Here is a 19478-nt window from a genome sequence, read left to right as displayed (position 1 = left end):
GAGATAGATACGTTAATTAACTGGGGTAACATTTTACAAGGTACACATATGTTAAATCATGTTACACACTTCAAATATATACGATTTACTGATTAGTTACATCTCAGTAAAACTGGGGCAGGGGCCAAGAAGGTAAGAAACCTAGGGTGTTAAACCTAGGTTTTCACTTAACAAAGAACAATCAGACTGTTCCCAACGGCCATTTTTCAGCGCTACACTTGACTTAGAAAATACTTACTTGAGTACTCTGTGTATTTCTAGATTTACTTTTTCTATGGTTATCAATATGACCCTCTAACAGGAAGTCAGGTACACAGAGCAGCCCCTCAGAAAGACAGGCTGATGGCTCCGCCTGCGATCTCCACCTGTCATTAGCTTCAGGGCCTCCGGGTGGGATTTTCCGTGAAGGGTGTGGGAGGAAATCGAGGATTAATAAGGAATGCGGGAGGCTGGGATTCGTGTTCATTAGTGACTGGGGAGAAACAGAACGCGGGGAAATAATGAGGCCCGAGAGAAAGGATTATGAAGCAGGCAAAAATATTGGGAGCGCTGTGCAGACTTCGGGTACTAGATATCCCTGGAAAAAAACAAGAGATGTTCTCTGTGATTGACACGCTTAACCGCGAGACATAACAAAGCCCCAGCCGGTTTTCATTCTGGCACACGTCAAGAAATACAAACCTCTTCTGGCAGAGTTTTGAACATAACCAGCACGTCAGAAGGATGGGGCAGGAACCATAAATTGAGGAAGACTTTCCCGTCAGCCGACAGCAAACCCCGCGGCCGGGCCTGAAAACTCCTGTGGCATTATAAGAAAGTTTGGGTCAGCACAGCATTTCTCTTTAAAAAAGCAGACACCCCGATGGGAACTATTTCTAACACGGCCCTGAAGCCACTGCTCCGGGCTGGGGTGACACCGGAGCCGAGCTGGAGCCCAGCATCCAGGCCCCGGGCCAGCACGTCTCCCTTGCAGGCAGCTCCCAGGTGGCCTCGGGTATAAATAACTGCGGAGAGCAGCGGGGAGGCTGCATTTATCCCCGGCTGTGTTGGAGGAAGGAGTGGGTTTGGAGGGCAGGAAAGGTGTGGTGAGAAAGCAGAGAGAGACCTGAGTGAGGTGGCTGGCACCGTTCTGGGTGTTACGTATTTTCTCACTGAATTCTTGTGTCCTTAGAATGTACCCGTGTTGTTATTTGACAGAGGAGGAGACTGAGGTCCTAGGAGAACCTCGCCTGCCCAGCTCCTAAGAGATGAAGTTGAGACTTACTTTGTTTTATTTTTTTAAGTTTTTTTTTGTTGTTGTTAGAGCACAGACAAGGAGGAGAGGGAGAAGCATGTTCCCCATGAGCATGGACCATGAGGCGGGACTCGATCCCAAGACCCTAGGATCCTGACCTGAGCAGAAGGCAGCCGCCTGAAGCCTTCGAAGCCCGACGTGCACCTCCCTGGGGGCCCTGGGGAGAAACCACCCTCCCGAATTTTACATTCATCGCTGTTAGTTTTTCTTTGTGGTTTTACCATAATTGGATAAAACATTAAAAGATTATTTTGTTGGGTTTTGCCTGTGTTTGACCTTCACACCAATGGAAGCTCGTGATCTTTCCGGTATACCCACTGGGGGAAGGTGGCATCTTGACCTGGTTTCTATGTCATCTCAGGAATGAGGTGGCCCACTGTAACAGAGGGTGGGGTAGGGGGGCTGTTTTCCATTTGAATGGATTTGGTGCCTTTAAGTCTAATTGTGTTCATCTGGTGTGAAAATGGTGCTTGTGCAGTTAACAGGTGTGGATTCTGGCAGCAGAGGACCCCATTCTGAGACCAGCTTCCATCACCCACAGCTGTGTGGCCTTAGATGCACTACCATCTGAGTCCTTGCATACATAAAGTGGAGATAATGATTCCCAACTCACAGAATTGATGTAAGGAATAATTTTTAAAAAGAGTACCAAGCTTGTGAAAAATCTTTTATAAGTTGTGAGGCGCTCTACAAAGTTTGCTGTTAGAATGCTAAGGTGAGGGTATCTAGCAAAGGGGCCAAAGCTGGGTAGGGGGCAAGGAACCCCTGTGGCCCAGTAGAGAGACCTTGTAGGAACCCTTGGGGTTATTTGTTAACAAGTGGGAACCTGAACACACTAACAAGAGGATGTCCTAGAATTGAGGGTTATAGGGCAAGGCCAGAGAAGGGTGCCACCTTAGACTCATCTCGGCTATGCTAGACAAAGCAGGCCTCACAGACACACAGACAGACAGTGGAAGGAGGTGTGCGATGGGTATGGAGCCCCCTAACCCTGCCACACAACAGCCCCTCCCCCTTAAGCACTCTGCTCTTCCCACTGTCCCTAGTCCTGGACGGTTGTGTCCACTCTTCTGGCTGCAAAGGCCATCCATTCACCGGTGATACCCGAATCCACCTGTGCGCACCCGGTCCCCTCCCCAGCTCCCCACTTCCAACTTGCCTCCTGTTGGTTGGTAGGGTTTCAGATCCTCTCAGTCAAAGAAGGCAAGAACTGAACTTACCCTCTACCACCCCAATCCTGTGCCTCGTCCTCTGTTAAAACAGCCACAACCCTCAGTCACCCAAGCCAGAAATTGGGGAGTCATTTTGAGAGCCTCCCTTCTCTTTTACTCTTCAGGTCCTACTCATCCCACTGTTGTTCATACTTGCACCCAGTTGTCTTGCCCAGTTCCCTCATCCCTGGCAAGGACTCCTGGTGGGAGGTCCTCACCTTCTGGGGGGCACTTTGGAAATCACAGGGGTGTTTTTTGACTCTTGTTATTGTTTCTGGGTCTCTGGGAGAGATTCAGATGACCCTTGCCACTTACTAAAGTGAAATGTAACTCATTTTAACCGAGGGCTGAATGTTTTCAATATCAAACATCCGAATGTTTGATATTAAAAACATTCAGAGTATGAGACTTTTTGAATCATTAAAACTCTACGTGAAGTGCATCATTGGCCTTAAAGCCACCTTTCAAGTCTCAGGGTTTTAATCAGGTAATTTGAGGCTTGGGAACAAAGGGCGGTGTTAGTTTGGAGAATTTCCTTTATTTCAGTAACCACAAAGTCAGACTTTCCTGTCCCGGAGCAGATCAAAGCCAGGGTAACCCAGTCTTATCTCTATTGTTCAGTTCACAATGTCCAAAGGTGCCCCAAAGAAACATCAAATGTCAACAATAAAAAGTCACCAGGGCCTGCGGCCAAGCACACGAGGTTGCACTACCTCGTTGGGGCTGGCCCCAACAGTGTGACTGAACCAGTCCTTGGCCTCGGAGAAGCACATACATCCCTCAGGGCCCTCTACCAAGTGTTACCCTTTATTTCTCAACCATTCTTTCCTTCCATTTCCACCCAGCCATCTGCTGGGGAAGGACAGAGAGAGTAGCAGAAAGCTCTGGGTCCGAAGCGCAGGGGTATAGCCCGTTCTCAGCCCCTCAAGGAAGGTTCCTCCCCACTCCTTGTGGATGGCCCACCAACTCCCTAGCCTGTCAGTTTCTTACCTGCTTGACGTCATCCCCTTTCTCCTCCCTTCCCCTCCAGCCATCCACGCTGGGGCCACATTCCAGACCTTATCATTACCTGGGACCACCTCCCCTCCAAAGACTTAAACCCCAAAACCCCTTTCCCATCTTTTCCTACACCCACCTTTTATTCCAGTTTCCTCACTCATCTACTCCCAGTGAACCTCCATTATCCCCACAAAATATGCTCCTTGACATCGTCCAGCCCTCTGGTCTCCCCTTTCATCTGACATTCCATTCTGACTTCTCTCCTTTCCCTGCCCACACTGGGTCTCGCAGTCAAGCATAGGAACTACTCTCTCACCAGAACCTTCCAGTCTCTGCTTCCTTGTATTCACTCCTTACCTACATAGCAAAACCCCAGCTCTGGATCCTTCTGACTCTTATGCTTTTGGCTTCTAGCTGCATGTTGCTGAGCACAGCTGGAGGAAATCACACCACTAATTGTACTGATGCAACAACGAGTAAATGGTTTCCAGCCTGAGCTGTGTCACCCTGGGACAACCCTTATTCTTTCCTTTGATCAGCTTTCATGCCCATTTCCTTTTCTAATAATTCCAAGACTTCTTTCAGCCTCATACCAAATTCTTGCCAGCAAATGATGACACGATCTTATTTCATATTTGAATTAAAGGCCATTGGCTGGAACTTCCCCTACCTCCAGTGGGCCGTTTCCCCTACCTCCATCTGCCCCTTCAGTCAAGGTCAAAGGCAGAGGTACACATCTGGGATATGAAATGAAGATGGCCACTGCCCTCAAGGTTCTTACATTTCTGAAGCAACTAGATTTATGCATGATTTATGATAGAAGCATGGTGGAATGGAAGCACAGTTGGCCGTTGAACAACACAAGGGTTCAGGGGTGCTATACCACCTTGGAGTCAAAAATCTGTGCATAACTCTTGACTGCTCTGAAACTAACTACTAATAGCCTACTGTTGACCATATACATGGATAGTTGATAAACACATATTTTGTATGCTATATATATTATATACTGAATTCTTATAATAAAGGAAGCTAGAGAAAAGAAAATGTTATTAAGAAAATCATAAGGAAAACACATTTGCAGTACTCTACTATATTTATAAAAGACAAATCCATTTATAAGGGGACCTGTGCATTCAAAACCATGTTGTTCAAGGGCCAACCAGGTATGAAAGTGCTGGAAACATCCAGATTAGGGAGCATCAAGACCTGTTGGGAGGTCTCAAAAGGAAGAAATAAGGAAGAAATAAGAAATTCACCACTGAGGCTTACAAGCTGTGATTCAGTATCTCCCTCTCTACATTTTTCCTCTTTAGGACACGACCATTTGTTCCCCATTTAAAGGAACTGTGATAAAATATATGTAACATAAAATTTATCATTGGAACTGTCTTTAAGTGTAGAGTTCAATGGCATTAAGTACTTCCACATTGTTGTGCAACTAACTGTCTCCAGAACTTTTATCCATCTTCCAGAATGGAAACTCTGTACCAATTAAATAATAATTGCACTGCCATCTTTTTATTTATCCAAGCCAGAGGCTCTGGGTAACACCCAGCTTCCTCCTTTGCCTTTAGCCTCCCATCAAATCCAGCACCTGGCCAACTGGTTTTACCTCCTACACATCTCCTGTCTGTACAGCTTCGGTAGCTTCCTAAATGAGATTCCCAACCATCATCTTACACCCCCTTTGCCTGCTGTGGAAGGACACATGCCAGACTTTTGGATCTTGCTCATGATTCTGTACATTCTCCTCCTCATTGCTCTTCCTCATACACCCTGGCTGGGAGCCACTCAAGGGTGCATGTGCTGTCTCGCATCTCTGTGTCACTGTACCTGCGGGTCTCCCAGCTTGAACTGAAGTTCTTCTCCTGGTGTGCCCGAAACACTCACCATCCACTAAGTCCCAGGTTAAGCATCCCCTTTACCCTGCAGCCTGCCTGGCTCCCCATCCCCACCTCCCCAATCCCTAAGAAAATAATGAACATTTCCTGGAGGGTGTTGCTTTTATTATTCTTTTATTATATTTTAGTCTTTATGGCAATGTATTGTAATTACCTATTTTCCCAGGGCACCTGGGTTAAGCCTCTGCCTTTGGCTCAGGTCATGATCTCAGGGTCCTGAGATTGAGCCCCACATCAGGATCCCTGGTCAGCAGAGACTCTGCTTCTCCCTCTGGCCCTCCCCTCATTCATGCTCTCTCTCGCGCTCCCTCGCTCGCTCTCAAATAAATAAATAAAATCTTTTTTAAAAAAACTACCTATTTCCCCTTGCCTAAAGGGCAAGGACAATGTCTATCCATTGCAGTACAGCTCTTGGCACCAAGGTTGTCATGCACTGTTGTTTGGGTTGTGCCCTGAGGCAGTCAGCTGTGGCTGAGATGCAGCCTAAGTTTTACTTGCCAAGCTCTGCACCCTGGCAGGGGGTTACACCTGCCCAGAGGAAGGGGCGCTTTCTTTCAATGCACATAAACACCATATGGGATCGTGGCTCTACCTGTCAAACAGTAAGGGTTTGACTGATGTTCTCACATTAACCCCTCTCTCCCGTCTTCACTCCAGCTGCCGACACTGCTGCTCTTGAAATATGCCCAAGCATCATCCCAGTCTCCAAACTCTAGTCTCCTCTGGAGCCACGAAAAGCAAGGAGGCCTCAAGGGGCATCCTTCTTGGGAGAAGAACTCTCCTTGTCTCCTCTTCTATAGAGATTTGGATTTGGGGATAAGATTGTCTCTGTTGAAAGTAAATACAGTACATTACAGCCTTTAAAGGATTAAATAGCACCTTGGAATTTTAAACCTACAGAACTGACATGGATCTGCTGGTCAAGGGATGGCAAACACAACCAGGGAGGCCACCTTGCCCCTGCCCTTGGCCATGACAGACATTGCCAATCCATTACAACACACTCATAAGCTTGGGATGTCTCAGAATCCTCCATAGGGCATTAATTGTTAGAACTGACATATAAAAGAAAACTTTTTATCTTCGACCTAACCCAACTCCATATTTTAAGAATGAGATGAGTGAGGACCTGTCCCTCCATGACCCTCATCATTCCCCAACTCTGTCCCTTCATCTCTAGTTAATCTCGTTCTGGGGTGAATCCCATCTATCATTTCACGAACACTTCTAGATGGTCCCTTTCAAAGGAAGTCTTTCCTCAGCAGTTCCATTCCTTGGAATCAAACTCTAGACAACCTAGCACTGAAAATCTTAGCATGTTGAACTTCAGAGAGCTGCTTTAATGTCCTCACTCATCAGATGAAGAGTGGAGGTTCAAAGACTGAAGAGAAGTGATTTGCCGGAGACCTCAGGGCGACTTACAATTGAGCTGGGCAAAGTCCAAATATTCTAACTCCAAGACCATGACTCTCTCCCCTCGACCTCCTTGTGGCCGATGTTCATTTTTGTTAATACTCAGTACATGGAATCACAGACTTTTGAGTTAAAAATAATCTTATACTTTTTTAAGCTTCCACATAAGACAGAAGTTCCTTTCTCTATTGCTCTGTTCTCTCTGGTGTATTAAAAGGGAAAGGTTGAAATCTGGAGAGTTTAGGAAGTAGGAGATAGGTATAGCCAAAAAATACTGAATCTTTATCAGTCACTGCTTATCTACTGTCTGACTCTATGACTTGGGCTCTGGGTGAGCCCTTACTTTGCTCACACTTCTATTGACCAGAGTCCTACCATGAAATTATCACACGCTGACCAGATGATTTAGGGCTCTAGGCTCATCCCCCTTAAATGATGGTTTCCCTTGATCTTTAGGAAACACGGTCATCTACAATAAACAATACAGGACTAGAGCAAGACCTGTAAGTCAGAGACATTTTTTTTTCTTTTTCTTTCTACTTCCTGATCTCCTTATTTGGGTGCTTCAAGTAAAACAGATCAGAAGCAAAAACAGACTTCCTGAATACATTTGATCCTAAGCATAAATGTAGTGAATATGTGGTTAGACTTCTGGAAACTATTTTAAAAATTTGATCCCAAGTATAGATACAGCTTAATAAATGGTTGACTTGGCTAGTGGGTAGATGAGATAATGAAACTAAGAAGTCAGAGGATTATCCTGTGATGTTTCATAGGAGAGAAAGATACACTTCAGCCTCATTGGGCAACAGGTGTACAGTCAAACCCTTGAGCAAAATAGTCAGTGTACTGAGGTGTATTTGCCCTACCCTTCCTTCAAATGCATTCTTCCATTGGGTAAATGTGGAAGTCGACCCAAGTGGACGCACTGGCTGAGCTCATGAGACAGGCACTGGTCTCCACAAACTGGAGTTTGTGTCAAGGTAGGACTGGTCACTATTTTGGTAGCCAGCTATCAGTCAGTCAAGGGCCTGCAAACTCAAGCTTTTTTCATTCTCCAGATTTCTCTAGCCAGTTCTATCATCCCCCCCCCCTTTTTTTTTTTAAGTGAGCTCTGACTTACCTGTCACCTCCTCTTTTAACTTCTCCCTGAGGCCCTGGGCTACAGTTAAACACTCCCTTTTTTGTGTCCTCAAGGAACATTTCACATAACTCTAGCAGATTACCTTTAAAATCTTTGAAGTTACTTTTCTGTTGACAGCGCTTTTCCCCCACTGGGCTGAATCTATTGCCAGAGTCAAGGGCTTATTTTTTTTATAACTTTATAAATTTTTTTTATAACTTTATAACTCCAGCACATAGCAAAATGGCTGGTATTAAGTAAGCACTAAATAAATGCTGGCTGAATAACGCATGAATGAGTGAGGGAGTGAATGAGTGGTCTGATACAAATGGTCTCTCAATTCGCTTTCATCTATCTGTTCTATGGTATTTATGGAGTATTACCATTATATAACACTAAGCTCTGTGCCTTAAGGGGAAGAGTAGGGAGGAAAGTAAGCTCACCATTTTTGCTCCCCCTTGGAGATGGAAGAACTATGTAACACCCCTTCTTTCTCACTTTCTTTCTCTTTTTTCTTTTCTTTTTATTTCTTTGTTAAGGAAATGTGGCTGCTGACTGCATAGGTATGCTAAATCTTCCATCTAGGTAAGTGAACTCCAGGCAGGTCGAGTTAAGAACATTTGGAAAACTGGATAAGGCATGATAAGGAAGTATGGAAGCAGCTCTGTTCTTATCACTTAATATCACTCTACATGTATTTTTTTTTCCTCTGCCAGAGAAATACACAAAGGCAGATTTATCCAAGGCACTGGTGTATCAATGTTGTGTGTGTGTGTGTGTGTGTGTGTGTGTGTGTGTGTGTTTCTTATTTCTTCTGGTCCCTTAAGTAAAATATTTGAAGTCAGGACAGCTCAAGATCAAGATTACTCATTTGTTTGCCTGTTTTAGATGCTGGCTTATGTAAAAGGGTGTGACTGATGGAAATCTCTGGGCTCTCCAGGGGAAAACAAAAACCTGCATAGATTGAAAAAGCAATGAAACAGCCCATAAACAAAGAACCTCTCTTCTGGGTTCAAATACAAAGATACAGTTATTCTTAGAGTGTTAGCCTTTTCTTTTGCCCTTCTGAACCAGGAGATCAAGGTCAAATGCAGTAAAGAAAGCAAGATTCCCATACCAAATTTAACATGCTTCTTCCCTCTTCCCTGGGAGGGGTAGGGTATGGAGGTGGAGTAAAAAGGTCTAAAAGAAATTACACACCTGGGGTCAGCCTTGAGGCCCTCTTTGGAGTCTCTCAACCCTTTCTTTTCTTGTGGTTGCCCCACCATGAAAAATGTATCTCTGATGGTAGGGAAATCTTCCAGCAGGGCTCTCAGACTATTGCAGTATGCCATAATCTGACCCCGAAGAGCATAGTGAGACATACGGCAGTTGAACCTGAAAGTCAGAAGAGATGATGTCCATAAAGTCAATCGAAGTTATTCCATCTTTCTCAGAAGAATCTACTTCCCTAAAAGGTCTTTCAAAGATAACAGAGGACCTCATCAAGAAGAAAGTTCTATCCGGTTCATGTTGCTATTGCCTGAAAGCAGAGGCATGAACCTCTTCAAAGCATCTCCCGTCCTTCATTTCTGATACATGTCAGAGGATAGTTTGGTTTGGTTTTATCCAATAGAATTGTGTTTATTAAAAAACAAACCACCTAGTGATCCGAAGGGGCACGTGCACCCCAATGTTTATAGCAGCAATGTCCACAATTGCCAAACTGTGGAAAGAGCCTGGTGTCCATTAGCAGATGAATGGATAAAGAAGATGTGGTATAGATACACATTGGAATACTATGCAGCCATCAAAAATGAAATCTTGCCACTTGCAATGCTATGGATGGAACTAGAGGGCATTATGCTAAGTTAAATAAGTCAATCAGAGAAAGATAATTATCATGTGATCTTACTGATATGTGGAATTTAAGAAACAAAACAGAGGACCATAGGGGAAGGGAGGGAAAAATAAAACAAGATGGAATCAGAGAGGGAGACAAACCACAAGAGACTTTCCTTTTTTAAAAGATTTTATTTATTTATTTTAGAGAAGGAGTGAGAGAGAGAGATGAGAGAGCACACAGAGGGAGAAGCAGGCTCTCCACTGAGCAGGGAGCCCTATGCAGGACCCCATTCCAGGACCCTGGGATCATGACTTGAGCTAAAGGTCAACGCTTAACTGACTGAGCCACTCAGGCCCTCTTCCCTCCCCCCATAAGAGTCTCTTAATCATAGGAAACAAACTGAGGGTTTGCTGGAGGGGTGGGGGTGGGGGATAGGGTAACTGGGTGGTGGACATTAAGGGGGGCATGCGATGAAATGAGCACTGGGTCTTATATAAGACTGATGAATCACTGAACTCTACCTCTGAAACTAGTAATGCATGTTAATTAATTTCATTTAAATTAAAATAAATAAATAAATAAATAAATGTTCAGAAGGGAAAAAAATCAATTAAAAAATTAAGAAAACCACCTGACTCATTGTCTGGATTTCTACAGAACACAGCAGTTCATTGAATTCAGGGTCAGAGAAATCAGCATATGTTGTTCACATACACCATACTTACTTCTGACAATATTCAACTATAACATCTCTCTTGACTTTGCCAACTTCATCCTATAATAAGAGAGAATGACAGTTCTTCTATTAGATGGTTGGCTATAAAAACTCTCCAGCCTAGTACATGTGTACAAACATATAGCAAACTTTAAGTAGGAAAGGGCCACACAGTTGAGATATTCTCTCTGAAGGCCAACTTGTTGAGAAATACTCCTCCATGGTTCTCTCCCACTCCTGCATCCTTATTGAGTAGCCAAGAATGCATGGCCCTGACCACTCTTTACCTGGGCCATTTCTCATGGTTCTGTTTACAAAGAGCAACATTGAAGGATGGGTAATTCTCCCTCCAGGAAAAATGGCAAGCTTGCCATAAAAAATGGAGGCTTCCTCAAGCTCAGTGTCTTTCGACTGGGACAAAAACCCACTGCACACATCTGGTCTTCTCCATGTTGCCCCCTTGAGACTTGGGAGGCAAAGAGAACTGATATAAACATAAAGGTCATGTCACCTGCTCTGCTGTGAGTCATAAATTCTTTGTCTCTGATCTAGGAGTCTTGTCTTTTAATCTGATGGCATTGGATAATCCTGAAGATCAGTTAATGAACTATAAAATTTTTCACTGGGTCAGTACTTTTTGAATATAGTAGTAAAAAAAGGTAATTGAATATTTCAATTACTTATTATAAGGAGTCCTTTACCTCCATTATTGCTCAACGGTAGTCTAGAAGTCTGGCCCCCTCACATCCCATTTGTAGAACTGGATTTGGGAAATTTAAGTCTTTCCTTTTTAGTCACAGAGAGCGAGAAAACTTAGAGATTGTAAATCTGTGATTTCTCTCCCAAATAACAATGTGTTAGTCTAATGACTTTCTCCTCAAAAAATTAATGAATCCATATTCACAAAATATAGCAATACTTTGAACTGATTAAAGGTTTGAATTTTATATTTCCCAACAGATTAGGCTAGTTTAAAACCCTTAAGTAGAAACATGTCACTAATATCTGGAAAATCAGCTAACACAAGAATTAGATAGTGAGAGCCCTTGCTCACATTATCTAAACCCCCTGAACATCTGTGGGTCACTCGAGAGTGGGCTAATGTTCCAGAGCAGGTGCTGAAACTAGTTCCATTTCGAAAGTGACAAAATAAAATGTGGTCTTGGAAAAAAATGTGCATATTTTTAAAACTCAACTACAATTAGCTCGAATTACTTCCTTTCTATTTCTTATTGAATTCCCTTTTACAGTTATTTAAATTTTCAACAGTCCTATCCAAATAGGCTGAAAGCAAGAGATTACAAGTTAAGAATTTTTATTGGTTCAAATGTACAAGATAACGAGAGCTTCAGGGAGCCCTTCTCACTAAACTCACAAGGCTCTTCATTCTGTCGGCCATGGTTTGTTTCCTGAGGAGGAAGGCGTTCAGCATCATGTCCCGCAGCCCCACCTTTTCTAGTTGAATGGACACAAAAGCCTCTGGAGCCCTGACAAGTGAACAGAGACATCTCAGCCCAAGGCAGGAAGTAAGTGGACATAGAATAAGAAGACTACACAAAAGCTCCCTGGAGGACAGGAAACCTAGGGCTGAGTACTGGGCATTGCAAAAGGAGAACAGATGTTTGTCTCCATGGTTCTCATCTTCTTCATATTTGATTCTATTCACTGGGGATGGTGATGTGTCACCACCCTTCTTGGGGTCCCCATGTGTCTGGAGCATGTATCAGTAGTCCCTCTTCTACCCCAACTTCATAGCCTAGCTCAGTGTTTGTACTACCCAGGTCCCTTTGTGCCCTCCTGGGGCTTCTACTGCAGGGGTTTCTAGATTGTAGTGGCCTCTCAAGGGTCCTCTTGGCTAGACGTATTGGTCTTACATCTTTCATCCACATGTTGGGAATGGGAATTTAGGGTATTCAAACTCTGGTCATATGTCAGATTAATGATATCTTGAGTAGTAGAGTAGTTTTGCTTGTTCGTTTTTTTTTTTTTTCCATTTTAAATTAGCCAGAATTAAATTAAACTGTTACAGGAAATACTCAAGATATTTATTATAGAATACAAATATCTCTCTTTTTCTGTCATGGTAGAAAGAGATCGGGACATCATAGGACATTCTTGATTTATAGTCATCTCTCGGCAGAGGTTGTAGCTCTCTGATAAGGCATCACCTTATTATCCTAAGCATTGGTAAAACCCTTGTTGAAAGAGTGAGGGTAATTCTATGCTTTTCAGTTTAAGATAAACATGGAAGACTTGGAGAGGCCCATATTCTTCTTTCTTATGTTCTGTCTGTTGGGTTTGAAAAATAGAGAGAGATGGAAGACAAAGGGGAGACAAAGAGAAGGGAGAAGGGAGGAGAAAAGGGGCTGAAGCATGTACCAGTAGTGACTCTCCATAGACCATATACTAGAAGGAGTTGAGCCTTCTCAGTGTTCATACAAGGTCTTCATACGAGGTCTTAAAAATTAAACACATGCTGGTCATTTTGGGAATTTAGGCATCCTTTAATCCCCTAACACTACATTATTGATTGACTTAAAGAAGACACCTTTGTTATTTTTAAACAAACCTTTAGGGTAGTACCTTTTGGTAGCCTGGAATCTTTCTGACAGGTGAGTAAGGGTGTCTGGAACTTTTGGACTTGGGGCTACCGGTGCATTCTCTATGTCATTCACAATTCTGGAATTTCTTCTTCTGGCTGGACCCATTCCACCATGATTTCTCAGATCTGAACTTATTTCCTAAAATGTTTTAAACCAAAGTGAATTAAGTTTCTTGGATTTGTAAGTCCTGTAGTATTGACCTCAAAATGCCCCAGACACGGAGTAGGGATGAGTTGGAGTGGAAGAGAAAGACGAGAAGCAAAACAGTGGGGAGGAGAGGAGAGAGTACGAGAGGGAAGGGAAGAGAGTATTTGCACCATGTAGGGGTGAGGCAGTAGCGTAACTATTTCTAGAATAAAGTGCAGTAGTCTAAATTGCCCTGAAAAAAAATTCTTCATTCTACAAGAGAGCTAGTTGGAGTGCTCTGTATAGAGTGGCCTCTCAAGAAATACTGTTGATGGACTTCAAGGCTGCAAGATCTGAAAAACTGAGACAGGGTGCCCACTGCGGTTCAGCCTAAGCAAATGGCGACAGGCTCCGTATGCTGTCCTGAACAATGTAATGACAAAGGGAGGGGACAAGAGGGTGTAGAAGAAAAACTGTCTATGGTGTTTTGTTGTGGTAGCCTAGGTGGACTGATACAGGAGCAATAAATGCACACTGTTTCTATCCTTCCGTCACCATCTCACTCCTTAACTCGGACAGCCTTGCTTTCAAGCTAGTCTTGCTTTCAACCCCATTAGAACTGCTCTGCCAGTCAACAATGAGCTTTTGAGAATGTAAATGGCCTCATTCTAATCCCTGCTCTTCCCATTCTTCCCTCTACATTTATCTACCTATCTACCTATCAACTTTCAACTTTTTTCTTTTTTCCTCTTCTTTTAAAAATAATAGCTTTACTGAGATATAACTGACATTTAATAACCAGCACATATTTAAGTTTTGGCATATGTATACAACTATGAAATCTGCAATCAGAATAATGACCATCCCATCCACCCAGTCCCCCTTCTCAAAAAAAGGTAATTGAATATTTCAATTACTTATTATAAGGAGTCCTTTACCTCAATTATTGCTCAGTGGTAGTCTAGAAGTCTGGCCTCCTCACATCCCATTTGTAGAACTGGATTTGGGAAATTTAAGTCTTTCCTTTTTAGTCACAGAGAGGGAAAAAACTTAGAGATTGTAAACCTGTGATTTCTCTCCCAAATAACAATGTGTTAGTCTAATGACTTTCTCCTCAAAAGTGGTCAATAACAGTCAACCACTGTTCTCTGCTTTCTCCAACCATAGGTTAGAATGCATTTTCTAGAATTTTATATAAATGGAGTAATTTTTTATATAAATGGAGTAAATTTATATAATGCAGTAGGTACTCTTTTTTGTATGGTTTCATCCATATTGCTGTATCTCACTAACTCATTTGTTTGTATTGCTGAGTAGTATTCCATTATATGGATACACCACAAGTTGTTTATCTGTTCACTTGATGAAGGACATTTGGGTTCTTTCCAGGTCTTGGCTATTTTAAATAAAGCTGCTACAAACATCTGCGTATGTTTTCATATGAACATGTGTTTTCATTTCTCTTGGGTAAATACCCAGGAGTGGAATGGCTGGATTATATGGTAAGTGTATGTTTGAGTTTTTAAGAAACTGTCAAAATGCCTTGCAAGGTGATTGACCACTTGGCATTCCCTTCAGCAGTGTATGAGAGTTCCGTATCTTCCACATCCCTGCCAACACTCAAAACGGGTCAGTCTTTTTAATTTTAACCATTCTAATGGGTGTGAAGTCGTTTCTCACTAGGGTTTTAATTTGCATTTTCCTAACAACTCTAATTTCTCTAATAACTAAAAAGGTGTGAAACACCTTTTTATGTGCTTATTTACCATCTGTACATCTTCTTTGGTGACTCATTTCTTCCTGAAACTCTCTTCTCCTTTGGCTTTGGTAGCAGTCTACAATTTTGTTCTCTCCCTGTCTCTCATCTCTTTCCTTTCCTCCTCCCTTCCCTCATTTCCTCTTATTTCCTTTCCTTGTCTCCATCATTTACTGCTCCTTCTTACATCATCAGGCCTCTTCTTGTCCCACCCTTGTAGGAGAGCAATATAAACACACACACACACACACACACACACAGTATTTCCATCTATTCACATACATTACTACATGTTCATATATTACTATACATATTCACATATTCATTCATATATATAGCCCTAATGTCTTCCTATTCCTGCTCTTGCTCCAACGCAGTGACCTTAAACATTTGTTTTTTGAATGGATCTTAGGAACTTATAATACTTTCACTCTCCATTTCAATAAGAATAACCTCACTTATATCTATTTTATATATTAGTATTCTTTTCAAGATTAAAGGAATTGAATGTAGAATTCCTTATGTCAACCATGTATGAAAATCACCAGTTGTGGTCAAGCTGGGCTCTTCATTTTCGGTAGTACCCATCTGCCCTTTCTTGTTCCCAAGCACGAGTTATCTGAGGGCTCTTCTCCTTGCCTGTCAAAAAGCTCATCCTTCAGGTTTTCCTAAATGCCCACTCTCTGCGCTGCTCTTCCTGGTTCCCCAGATGTGACCTTTCTTTTTCTTTAAATTCCTTCTATAGCTTGTTGAACCTCTTTTATGACTTGTGCTTAAACCACTTGTGAGCCTGCCCCCCTTCTATACACTGGACTCTAAATTCCTCAGGAGCATGAACTGTGCCTCAGTATAATCTGATGAGCGTAACTTATAGGAGGGACTGAATTAAGGTTTTGAGGATTGAGATTTTTTTAAAAATCAATATAACTTACTCTATCCTTATTTTCTACTTCAGCATTTAATTTCTATGGGAGTTACTACCTGGCAGTAGAAGTGAGGAATGAGTATTCTTGAGAATTCTATTTGAATTCTCCTATTAACATGAAGAATAGAAATAGATAAATAGAGGTTGGCAAATCTAATAAGGGTTAAATATAGTGGGCTGCATAGAATCTATAAGACTTAATGTTAAAAGACCACCTGGAGAGTTGATTTCCTAAAACCATGATTAATTTTACTGGTGAACATACATGCACATGCGAACTAGACTGTTGTTTTAAAAAGTGGGGAAAATCCTTATGAACTGATGTGGAGTGATTTCTAGGATATACTGCTTAGTGAAAAAACAAAGTCCCAAAGAGTATATGTAAATAAAATTCAAAACTCTTTCATGATAAAATCATTCAACAAACTAAGAATAGAGAGAAATGTCCTCAGCCTATAAAAGGCATCTCAGAAAATCCCATAATTAACATCATAATTAGTGGTAAAAATGTAAAAGCTTTCTCCCCAAGATCAGGAATAAGATAGTAATACCCACTCTTGCCATTTCTATTTAGCTTTTAACTGGATTGTCTAGTTATGGCAATTAGACAAGGAAATGAAAGAAAAGGAATCTAGATTGGAAAGGAAGAAGTGAAGTTATTTCTATTTGCAGATAACATGATCTTGTGTATAAAAAGTCCTAAGGAGGAATGCCTGGGTGGCTCAGTCAGTTTAGCATCTGCCCTCAGCTCAGTTCATGATCTCAGGATCCTGGGATTGAACCCTGTGTCGGTCTCCCTGCTTAGTGGGGAGTCTGCTTCTACCTCTACCTCTGCCCCTTCCCCTACTGCTTGTGCGCTCTCTCTCTCTCTCAAATAAATAAAGTATTTTATTTTTTAAAAGATTTTTATTTATTTATTTTGAGAGAGAGAGAGACAGACAGAGTGAGAAAGAGCATGAGGGGGGAGGTCAGAGGGAGAAGCAGACTCCCCATGGAGCTGGGAGCCTGATGTGCGACTCGATCCCAGGACTCTGGGACCATGACCCAAGCCAAAGGCAGTTGTTTAACCAACTGAGCCACCCAAGCACCCAAATAAAGTCTTTTTAAAAAAATCCCAAGAAATATATACATACATACAAGTAAACTATTAAAACTAATAAACTATAGTTTAGTCAGGATACAAGATCAATACACAAAAACAAATGGCATTTCTATATATTAGCAATAAACATTCTGAAAATGAAATTAAGAAAACAATTCCATTTATAATAATAGAATAAAAAATAAATATTTTGGAATTAATTTAACAAAAGAAGTATAGAACTTGTACACTGACAACTACAAAATACTGTTGAAAGAAATTAAAGACATAAATAGAGAGACATCCATGTTCATGGATCAGAAGACCTAAGATGGCAATAGTATTCAAACTCATCTATAGATTCAATCCAATCCCTGTCAAAGTCTCAAATGTTTGTGTGTGTGTGTGTGTGTGTGTGTGTGTGCAGAAATTGACAAGCTGATCCTAAAATTCATATAAAAATGCAAGGGTCTCAAAATAGCTAAAGCCATCCTGAAAATAGGAGAACAAAGTTGGAGGACTCACATTTCTCAATTTCAAAACTTAATACAACTTACAGTAATCAAAACGGCAGGGATAGTAACATAAAAATAGACATATAGAACAATGGACTAGAATTCAGTGTCCAGAAATACACTCTTACATTTATGGTCAATTGATTTTTGACAAAGGTGTCAAGATAATTCAATGGCGAAAGATGAGTTTTTTCAACAAATGGTGCTGGGACGACACACCGTGTGCCAAAGAATGAGGTTAGACCCTTTCCTCACACTATGTACAAAAATTAACCATAAATGAACATAGACCGAAATGCAAGACCTAAGCTCTCAGAAGAAAACAGAGGAGTAGACCTTTGTGACTTTGGATTCAGCAACAATTTCTTAAATATGACACCAAAAGAATAAATGACAAAAGAAAGACTGGATGAATGGAACTCATCAAAATGAAAAAGTTCTGCTTCAAAGGATACCATCAAGAAAGTGAGAAGATGGCCCTCAGAATGGGAGAAAATATTTGCAAATCATATACTTGGTAAGTATACATATACTGATACTTGTATTCAGAATACATAAATAACTTATAATTCAATAATGAAAAGAAAAATTTTATTTTATATAAAAGGGAAAGAATTTGAATAGAAATTTCTCTAATGAAGACATATAAGTGGCCAATAAGCATATGAAAAGATGTTCAATGTCATTAGTAATTAGAGAAATGCAAATTAAAAACCACAATAAGATAGCATTTTACTCCCAATAGGAGGGCTAAAATAAAAAGAGAGAGACATTAACAAGGGTTAACAAAACTCAAAACATATGTCCTTGTAAAAACCTACACACGAATGCTCACAGTCGCCTTATTCATAATGGCCAAAAAGTAACAGAACCCAATATCTGCCAGCTGATGAATGGATAAATAAAATGTGATCTCTCTATATAATGAAATGTTACTTATCAGTAAAAAGGAACGAAGTCCTGATTCTACATTCTACATCATGGATAAAACTTGAAAACATGCTAAGTGAAAAAAATCCAGATTCAAAAGACTGTATGTTGAATGATTCCATTTATGTGAAATGTTCAAAATAGGAAAATCTATAGAGCCAGAAAGTAGATTACTGTTTGCTGCGGGCTGAGGGAAGGGGGTCCAATGGGAAGTGACTACTAATGGGTAAAGGATTTCCTTTGAAAGTGATAAAGCAATGATCTGGAATTCGATAGTGATGAAGGTTATGAAATATAGTGAATTATATACTTTAAAGGGGTAAATTTTATGTTATGTAAGTTAGATCTCAATGACAACCACAGAAATCTGGGGGGAAATGGGTTATACATTGTGTCTTACCTTTTGTAGAAAAAAGAAGGGACAAATGTCTCCGTTTACTTTTGCAAAAAGCAATGCAGGAAGAACAAAACAGAAAACAAGAAAGTCAGGAATCTCCAAAGGGTCGACATGGAGGAACAAGACGTTTTCTGCTGCATGAGTCTAGCTAGCCAATATTACAGAGTAACACACAAAGAAAAAATTGTTAGCAAATCACTAAAAATTAAGAGACTCAGTAAGGATCTGGTCATGTGTTGACCTCACATTAGGAAAGAAGGAAAGGAGATAAAATGATAGAAAAGAGGGAAGAAAGAGAAGGAAGCGGAGGAGGCGCAGAAGGAAAGAAGGGGGGGCAGGCTAAGGGGAAGATGGGGTGGAAGGGGTACCCTGGCATCTGCTGTCATAGTGGTAGCATGTCTCAGGTTTCTCTAGATAGGCTGACCTTTGCATCAGCAGGAAAGCCCCACCGGGGCATGGGATCGGAGGATGCCTGCTGGACAGCCACCATCAAGGCATTTTTCTGAGCTGCTTGGCATGCAAGGGTCACTTGCATATTTTCCACTCCTGAATGGGATAAGAGCTGAAGGAAGAAAATGTGAAAGGTATTAGGAATTTCTGCCATAAAGAAAGAGATGAAGTAGAGGATTTGAGATGACCACTTCTTCAACATGTAAACATA

The 19478-nt window shown here is 41.5% G+C and overlaps 1 protein-coding gene and 1 long non-coding RNA gene across 2 annotated transcripts in view; one reads left to right on the top strand and one right to left on the bottom strand.

The window, feature by feature from the left end:
- LOC132018348 (uncharacterized) overlaps positions 1 to 1484 on the top strand; it is a 39993-nt gene extending 38509 nt beyond the window's left edge. Inside the window, exon 3 of the long non-coding RNA XR_009404513.1 lies at positions 1304 to 1484. This is a non-coding gene — a long non-coding RNA (uncharacterized LOC132018348). The remainder of the gene's footprint in view (positions 1 to 1303) is intronic.
- Positions 1 to 19478, bottom strand: part of LOC132018346 (uncharacterized) — a 190221-nt gene that overhangs the window by 68092 nt on the left and 102651 nt on the right. Inside the window, exons 23-28 of the mRNA XM_059401165.1 lie at positions 19242 to 19379; positions 13068 to 13225; positions 11860 to 11971; positions 10495 to 10544; positions 9145 to 9321; positions 682 to 799 (exon numbers count right to left, since the gene is read on the bottom strand). Of these exons, the coding sequence (XP_059257148.1) occupies positions 682 to 799; positions 9145 to 9321; positions 10495 to 10544; positions 11860 to 11971; positions 13068 to 13225; positions 19242 to 19379 (753 nt within the window). The remainder of the gene's footprint in view (positions 1 to 681; positions 800 to 9144; positions 9322 to 10494; positions 10545 to 11859; positions 11972 to 13067; positions 13226 to 19241; positions 19380 to 19478) is intronic.

Source organism: Mustela nigripes, chromosome 5, assembly GCF_022355385.1.
Source record: "Mustela nigripes isolate SB6536 chromosome 5, MUSNIG.SB6536, whole genome shotgun sequence".
NCBI lineage: Eukaryota > Metazoa > Chordata > Mammalia > Carnivora > Mustelidae > Mustela > Mustela nigripes.
The sequence above is the reverse complement of the archived record's forward strand: the minus strand, read 5'-3'. Positions and strand labels throughout refer to the sequence as shown.